This window comes from Euleptes europaea, chromosome 3, assembly GCF_029931775.1.
Source record: "Euleptes europaea isolate rEulEur1 chromosome 3, rEulEur1.hap1, whole genome shotgun sequence".
NCBI classification, from domain to species: Eukaryota; Metazoa; Chordata; class Lepidosauria; order Squamata; family Sphaerodactylidae; genus Euleptes; species Euleptes europaea.
Window position 1 is genome coordinate 83,825,937 of NC_079314.1, and position 8,990 is coordinate 83,834,926.

Below are 8,990 nucleotides of genomic sequence, written 5' to 3' on the forward strand. Positions count from 1 at the left end.
TAAATCAGATAACCATAAGTTTCTGTGGAGATAATGTAGGGCTCCACACAGTACAGAATCCAGATATTTCCTTCAGTGTACCCAAGTGTTCTGCACATACAATGGGTCTCCTACCCTTCTGTCACAGCTCCTATATTGGGTTGAAGGTCCCCCAACCAAGTTCTCTTCATTTTTAGAGGACTTCATAAACCACCCTTCTGTCAGGTATAGATAGAAGTTCCCTATGCAGCTCTGTAGTTCCAGAAAACTTTATTAATACAGATTCAGCTACATTGCAGATCAATCTACAATGTCTTTTTACTATCCACTGTCTTGTTTGTGGGCTTCCTAGAGGCACCTGGTTGGCCATTGTGTGAACAGATTGCTGGACTTGATGGGCTTTGGTGTGATCCAGCATGGCTTTTCTTATGTTCTTATGTCCATGTGCCTTGACATGGTAATGTTGTCTATAATAATGTTTACCCTTTACATATCACTTTTTTTAAGTGTTCAAAACTTGTGTTCACCCTTCAATGCCATTAGAAACTGACCAGCATCTGGAAGGAAATGGCATTCTCCCTCAGTGGAGCAAGGTATGGGCTGTGCCTCCTCTTTGCTCCAGGGGCAGGACATATGCAGATTTCTAGCAGAGGCTTCCACTATCTTGAGAAGGAACTCCACCTCCCCAGTCCATGCCCTGCCTGCTCTGTGGATAGATGAGCTTCCACAGATCTCCCACCTCGCTTATTAAAAACACAGGAACAAGTACCTTAAAAATCACCAGCCTCTGCCTCTCTTCAACGAGTGGCAATGGTGGAGAGGAAGTATATGAAATTGTCCAGAATGGATCCATGCCCCAAGGCAGAAACTAGAATTGAACTGCCAGAGGATGAAAACTTGGCTGCTTTTCTTCCCAAGACCCTGGTATTAGCTTCTGCAACATTGGCGCCTGTTCTTCAGCTGCCCATCGACGGAGCAACCTACAGTTCGTCTGAGCCAGTGCCTTTCACCCCATCAAATCTACAGAAGGCCAGGAAGCCCTGGCAAGTACCAGCATCGAAAGGTGCTGCCTTCATCTTCCTTGATGAAAGGACTCCCAAGGCAAGTGGTGGGGCAGATAATTTTATCTGCCTCTGGGAGGGGCTCTCCTTTTCCCCTTGCCCTCAACAAAGCTTCACTTACACAGCCCTTTGTCCCTACATTATGCCCGAGCATAAAGGACTGCAATTTAAGTTGGTAAAAGGGTGAAGAAACAACAACAACAACGCCAAAGATGGAGGGACAAAGATTCTTCTTCCACACCTTTCTGTTTTGGGGGGAGAGCCCACAGATCCAGCCATAACTTGATGGAGCTTATCTCCTATTTCTTAGATCCCGGAACTATTCACAGGAGTAGCTATTTTAGCTCTTCTTCTAGGCCAGCAGACCATGAGGCTGGCACTAAGCTCTGCCCTCTGTCTCCTGAGCTAGAAACGCTGCTCCCTCTGGCAGTTCTGAGTCACTGCACTCCAACTTGATTTCAGACTCCATGGCTTCCATTTAGGAAGAGGGGGAGTGGTCAGGGGAATGTACCACTTCTTCTGATCATCTTTCTTCATAGGAAGGATCAGCCAGTCGATTCTGGAGGAAATCACTCTGGCCTAAGGCTTTGTAGGACTGACCTCTCATTGTTCAGCTCCAACTTCTCTTCTGCTGTCACTCTCCTCTCCTCTGCTGAAGTACTGGTAGGGATGGGGAATGGACAGCTGGCCCTTTCCCACTCCAAAACACTGGTGGTGGACAGGCCCATCTATTGGGGCTACCCACAGCCAAGTTCAAGCTGGTACCTCACATCCCATCGACTCTACATGGGCAGGAGGCCATGGCAAGTATATGACAGCCCTGTAGATTCTTCTAGGGTGAGCCTGATTGCCGTCTTGTTTTGAGTGTGATTCCTCCAAATAGATGAGGATAACTCCCTTAAAGAGCCCAGGATAGTGGAAGCCTCTGCAAGAAATTTGCATATGCCCTATCCACAGAGCAAGGAGAAAGCACAACCCAAACGAGGATACCTTCCAACCCACTGATGAGAATAAACCTTTATGTTAAGTGCAGTGTTTCATTCCATGTGTTCTGTTGACCATGACAAGAAAGGAAAGTCATAATTTTAAAATACTCCTTTCTGAAATTGTTAATCATTAATCATATATAATAAACTAATTACATAGAATGTCTCTTAAATGTGATGCAGATTCACTGCACAAATGTATAAAGGGGTCATATTTCATTTATGTAAGGGGACAGCATTTTAAAAATTATAATGATATGCTTGGCTATATTTTTTCAGTCAACTTCAGAAGCTATTGGAGTGTCATCTAGACTGTCAAAAGTAACCCTAACTGCCTCTAGTTCTTGCGGCACTCCGAGTGAAGGTTATTTTGACAACAAGGCAACTTGTACTTCCCTCAAAGAACTTTGTGTGCAGTGGTATCTTCCATCTGTGGAGAAATCATCAAAAGAAGAGACTATGGTATGATTTCAAAATAAGTTGCTGTGGTGCTTACTTTTGAAACTAAGCAAACAAAATAATGTGAACATGCAGTAAAATGTAAATGTGGGTAGTGCCACATGCTGTATTATTTTCTAGCCCAATCAAATATTAAAATTAAGCTGTTTTGTCTGTTTTTAATTCTACATTAATTCAGCTACGGTATGAGATACTCCAGTTAATCGCTTCATATCTGTATATTGCTATTGCTTTGCAGATATTTAAAGGATCACCTCCACATATATCAGCCTGCATGAACCTTGAGTTTGATGAGCCCATCTTACTTTTAATGAGGTTGAAATTAATAATAACAATAATAACTATTATTATCATCATCATTATCATTATCATTATTTGTACCCCGCCCTCCCCCGGCAAGCTGGGCTCAGGGTGGGTAATATGTAAATACAAAAACTACAGTATACAGTTTAAAACCAATCTAAAAACACAACTAGCAATCTTAAAAGGCATCCAACTATTCCATCTTAGGGAGGATGTTTCAAGGTGACTTGTTGGAGGACCATTTTGGCCACCTCAAGCTGTGAACTCTCTCTCAGAAGGTGAAATTGGCACCATCGCTGCAGTTTTCTTGAGCAAGAGGAAAACATTTTTATTCTGGAAGGCTTTTGAAGGGGTGGGAGCTATTGTCTTCCTGTGTGATTTGACTGCATTTCTAGATGCTTGACTGATAGTTGTATTATGATATTTTAACTAGTGCATTTTATGTGGTGTTTAATTCTGCATGAGAAGGCAGAAGGTGAAATGTAAATATTCATACATAAATAGGATTAGGAACAATCACAAATCAAATAGACTGTAGATAAGATCATTGACATTTGTGGTCCATCCCCATGTCATAATTCTGTTGCTGTTTTTTAGAGGAGACCTAGTAGAGTGCTAGAGCACAAGCTTGTTTGCAGAAGGTCCCAGAGTCAGTCTTTGATATCTGCAGTTAAAGGATCTCAGATAGCAGAGCTGAGATAATTGCCTAAGGCTTTGGAGAACTGCTGTTAGAGTCGACTGTGCTGGAGGAGATGAATCTAATAGTATTAGTGAGGTCTGTATGTAGAGAAACAGCATCCATTTTGTCATTGGTAGTCAATATTAATTTGCATTGAATACACACATTTCATTTCCTTGGTGATGATTTCTTTGCCCAGCTCTCATTTCCATGGTGGGAGTTAATAACATGTTATAAGTATTGAATGTTTCTGTTTCAGTTGCTTCATTTGTCATGCTAATGCTGTTCTAATTTTTGAAGCCTTGTTGAAGTGACAACACTTGCCCATGTACTTGCAATGTTACAATAGTGAGGTTGCAATGTTACAATAGTGCTGTAAAACTAGGTGTTTGTGGCCCTGAAAAGTACACCAGTAATTAAGGAACTTCAGACTTTTGAAATAAGACCATGACATTTGTGCCTTGCACAAGTGTGCTGGTATAATTTATTGATGCCCCCTTAGATTGCTCTTTCTATTGTGCCTTGATTGGCAAGGCCAGTACACTGCTTTACAGAACACTTTATGATGTAATAGAGAAGTTGCAGAAGTGTGGTGATGTAATGATCCCCTACAGTCACTGTGCTTCATATCACAAGGATTATGCACATGGAGAAATCAGTGAAGGGAGAACAAATGGTTCAAAGGATGGGCAGATCTAAAGAAGACAGCCCACATCTAAACAAGAAAAGGCTATGAAGACTACAGTTGTCTTACTACATGGAATGCATTTGATGTAATATGGTTTATTTAAAACCAGAGAATGATGAATCCATGTTACAATATTTTTTGTACTCACTGGAGGTAATCAGTTACATGTGTGTGTGTGTGTGTCCAAGTATATTATTAAATATCACGAACTTTAAAGATGTGTCATTATTCAAAATATATTTTCCTTGAATCAGCAAGTGTATTATATTGTGTATTTTTCCCCCCTGTAGGTTTTGTTTGTTTATGCTTACAATATAAAACCAGCCAGAATTATCAGCATCACAAATTTCCACTCACCCAATGTGTTCTGTGGTTATTTGTGGATTCCACTGAATAGGTAACTTTGTCCAGTCTTTTCAGTCTTTGTTGCCTGTTTTATGTAAACCACAGAACACTTTTTTATATGCTTGCTGGGAGCAGTTGTATAATACTTTGGTCAATCTGCATAGATGTAATAACTGTTTATCAGTGTTTGAAAACAATGGCTAGCATCCAAAGAGCTCTACGTGCATGTGGAAAGAACTTCTGCATATGCAAGGGGGTCACTACATCCCCGCCATGCTGTTGTTTTCACTGCTTTCTGCCCCTTAGGCTTGGTTTTTTGAGGGCATAAAGGGCTTCAGTTGGATGGGGTGAGTGGGGAAGACACAGTAGACTCAATATGCATGTAAGATATCATACATAGCTCCTTGGATCCCAGCCGGAAGGGATCCAAAAGGAAGATCCATTGTCACTGCTGTAGAGTGGGCAAAATTGAGGAGTAGTGACACAAAATAAAACAGAACAAAATAATTAGGCTCGGTATTAGGTGTCTGGGGAAGGCACTGGCAAACCACCCTGGAAACAAAGTCTGCCTTGGGAACGTCGAAATGTGACCTCATCCCATGGGCCAGGAATGACCCGGTGCTTGCACAGGGGACCTTTACCTTTGTAATTAGGTGTCAGAAATGCTGAAAGGTATCTAATTGTGACACAGTAATGTAATAAGTAACATCTGTGGGGTTAGAGTGGATGAATTACTAGAAAACCAGATGAAAGAATATTGCCGTTCCAGTACAAGAGCCCTTCTATGGAAACATCCAGAGGTTCTCTAAAGAGACCTAATCTAAATTGAAAGAAAAAAGCATGGTATAAAAAAAGTAGTAGAACCTTAACATCCTACGCCGGAATAACAAAATAATTATAAGTAGGGAGAGCTTTGTCCAAATGGTTGTGAGCTTTAACTCCAGCACCATGGATTTAACTTATGGAGCAGCAGCTTCAATACCATTGCTTGTGAAGAACTCAAGGAAACCATCCTAATGCAGAAGGCAATGAAAAGGAAAAAGCTCAAAGGCTCTGATGTTCTTACTCAACAAAGTAAATTTTATTTCAAAGTTGTATAATATTTAGATTATCATTCTATAATGCTAACAATTTTCTATCCTTTAGTGTTGTTGCTGTGCGTGAAAAATTGTCTAATCTGAAGCAAAAAATTGAAATGCTAATGCACTCAACTCACTCAACTATAAATCCTCGTCAAGCAAGCGTAACACACAGTTTTCTTTCACCAGAATCTAGAAGTTCTGTCTCAAGAGTGGTGATTGATAAAAAAACAGAGGTACATAAATGTCCTTAATGGCCAGTCCTTGGATACAACATGTGGCATTTATTTTTTCTCTTGAAAGTTAGGAAGAGACCTAAAACCCCACAGATGACAACTTTTATCTGCTTCAAGGCAAAATTAACCAGTTGGGAGTGCAATCTTAAGGGGGGTGTAGTTGCACCGGGGATGGCACAGCCATGGTGCAGCCGAGTCACCTCCTCAGTGGCTTGCAGCAAGCCAGCTGCCAGAGACACTCTCCCAACCCCTGTGGAACTGCTGGATGCAGCTCTATGGGGTTCTGCCACCATTTTTGCTGGTACATCCCTTCCCACCCACTTTTTTTCCATCCTCCCCCTTCTCTAACGATTTCAACCCTTTCTCCCCCCCCAAGTTCTCTGATAATCTCCCCCCTTTCTCATCTGTCAATCTACCCACATCTCTTTTGCCCACCCCTTCTCCGGCAACCTAATCCCCCTTTTTCACCCCTCTACCCTTTTTCCATCAATGTACCCCACCCTTGCTACTCTGCCTTATTACCGTCCACCCTTGGCACTCCTCTCACACCCCCACTACTCTCCCCACCTATCTTCCAGAAGAAGGGAGGACAGGCTTGCTGGCTTGGCGGAGGGGACCTGCTACACTCGCAGGAGGGGGGAATCTCATCCCCCCCCCACGCTCTTGCTCGACCCAGCGTGATTCCTGGGGTGCAAACCTTGGGATTCCCCCATGTTTGGAAAAAAATCTACTTTCAGTGTGGGCCCGATCTGCGGATTTAGGTATCTGCAGATCTGCCCACACTTGAGAAATAGATATGTATACAGTGGGATAAAAAAGTAGATGCAGACAAAATTGCTAGCTGCAGTACTCTTTCATAGACTGTAGGTCTATGTGTCCAGATCAAGCTGGGGCTGTGGGCAGCTCTATGCAAATCAGGATTGGAGTGTATGTTCTCCATGTACAGTTCCATGAAGGTCTGTAGCTTGAGCTGAATTTATCAACCCCAATTTATTCAAATCGGTATTATTTTGCAATGCATTTAAAAACTTTTACCTGCCTTGGTTTGAGATGGCCACTGGTTTCTAAAAACAGAAATATGGCATAAAAGCAGCACAGGATATCTTATTTTAATATTTTTGTAGGCCCCATTTTCCTAGCGTTATTAACAAGATTGAATTAAGTTGTGTTACCAAAGAAATCAAGAGACAGCCCAGACCTTTTGATGTGCAATATTGTCACTGCATAACTGCTGCTTGATGAATGCCAAGGCAAAGCAGACATTTATTTTCAAAGTAGGAGACCTTTATCAGGTGACAGTTTTTCTTCTGTATCTATTATAATAAATGATTAATGATGCACATGCTGTCATTTCTCCTGATGGATACTATGACAGCACAGACAATAGCTAACTGCTTTCATTACTGTAAAGCTGTATTTTGAGTGTCTTGAAATGCAAAATCGACCAGTCGTATTGCACAGTAGGTTTAAATGGAAGACAGCACTACTTTTTGAAGCTGTTTTGGTTCACTGTGGAATTTTATACACATTTCCCAAATTAAATGAGTAATCCCAGTCTAGATTTGCTGCACCGTGATGTAAATGGCTAGGGTGGGATATGCCAAAGCTGTGCAATTGGAATGACGTGGGGAATGGTTCTGCAGTGGTCTGGCAGGGCTCAGGGGGCTCTGTCCTCAGCAGCTAGAGGTTAATAAACTGGCACTTTGAATTATGTCAGAACAAAAATAAGGATCCTTGAAATACAGTAGTTTAAAAGCATATAACAATTGAATTTGTTCTCTTCCTTTGATACATTCAGGAAATAGTCAAGCAGTGTTTATCAGAAATCAAAGCCTTGTTGTCAGTTGGTCCAAATCAGCCAACCCCAATCAGTGAGGTAAATTATTGAGTTTGTTAAAAAATGTTTTACCAAATTGTATACATCTTACATAGTGTTTTTTCATTACCATCAGCTTTTGAAAATACATATATCCCCATCCAAAAGTTGCAAAAATATTTTTACTGTCATATTTACTCCATTTAGTTATAGCCTGCAATATTATTGCCCTTCTTTAGGCACAGAGTAGGAAATAAAGTCAGTTAATGCTCACAGTGTAAATCTGATATATTACTTTAGTAAAGATTCTGGGGTGATGCTTTTTATATTTTCCCTAAAACCATTTTAAAACTGACATTTCCTGTCCTTTCTAAAACTCAAACACATCCCTCATGGTTTTGCCATGGGAGTTGCTAACTCCACAATATATTCTTCTTCTTCTCGGACATTGTTGTCTGGAGAAAGTAAATATCCCTTTTCTGACCCTGAAGCATGGAAAATGTATACAACGTTGCATATTAGTTAGTTTCCTGACCCTTCCCAAGATAGGAGAGTGTTCTGGTCCCCAGTGCAGGAAAGGTGGGTTTCCAGAAGAATCTTCTCATGCTCTGGCAATGACTACATTGCTGTTGCCCTTCTCAGGCTCTGCTTACCACTGATACCTTCTTGACAGCCTGCTGGTCTTTCTTTCTAAGCTCATTCATTCACACTAGGCAGGAGTCTTATCATTTTAGCTACTGACCAATGAGAATATTCCTCACAGGGCCACTGTTAGGCTGCTAGTAGCACCACACACTTACAGTTCTCATTCTGTTAAGATAGTTCTGCTTGGTTCATGGTTTTTCTTTTCTTTTTGCAGATCCCATTTGACATCTCCTTACCAGCAATAAACAATTTATGGAAATTATTTGATCCAGCTAATGGGTGTGTGGTAACAGCAGGGAATATTTTCCACTGGATAGTTTCTTTACTCTCTTAAGTGATCTTTCCAGAAGAAAATGAATGTGCATTTAATGGAGTTTGATGGTGTTTTGGAGTCTCATCTTGTATTAATAACACCGATAACAAATTGCCTGTTATAGGAGACTATCCTCTGTAATTTACAAAATATATTTAGCAATACTTCAAGTAATAAATATGTATGTAATGTTGCTCTTTACAGCTTATAAACAGTATTCTTTGGACTTAATTTTCCTACGTTCTTATGACTATAAAAGGTTAAAGCATTCTTCTTAAATTGTATCATTCTGTTTTTTTCACTGATACCTATTTTAATAGAACTAGTTAATTTTACAAGATTTACATTATTAACAGAAACTAGGTTTTATTCCCTTAAAGCTAATAAAATACTAGTTTGTC

At 40.6% G+C, this 8,990-nt stretch overlaps 1 protein-coding gene across 1 annotated transcript in view; it reads left to right on the forward strand.

Annotated features, from left to right (window-relative positions):
- Positions 1 to 8,744, forward strand: part of CFAP54 (cilia and flagella associated protein 54) — a 159,377-nt gene extending 150,633 nt beyond the window's left edge. The window contains exons 68-72 of the mRNA XM_056846527.1: positions 2,306 to 2,488; positions 4,446 to 4,552; positions 5,647 to 5,815; positions 7,614 to 7,691; positions 8,491 to 8,744. Coding sequence (XP_056702505.1) covers positions 2,306 to 2,488; positions 4,446 to 4,552; positions 5,647 to 5,815; positions 7,614 to 7,691; positions 8,491 to 8,610 — 657 coding nt within the window. The 3' untranslated portion in view covers positions 8,611 to 8,744. The remainder of the gene's footprint in view (positions 1 to 2,305; positions 2,489 to 4,445; positions 4,553 to 5,646; positions 5,816 to 7,613; positions 7,692 to 8,490) is intronic.
- Positions 8,745 to 8,990: the final 246 nt, after the last annotated feature.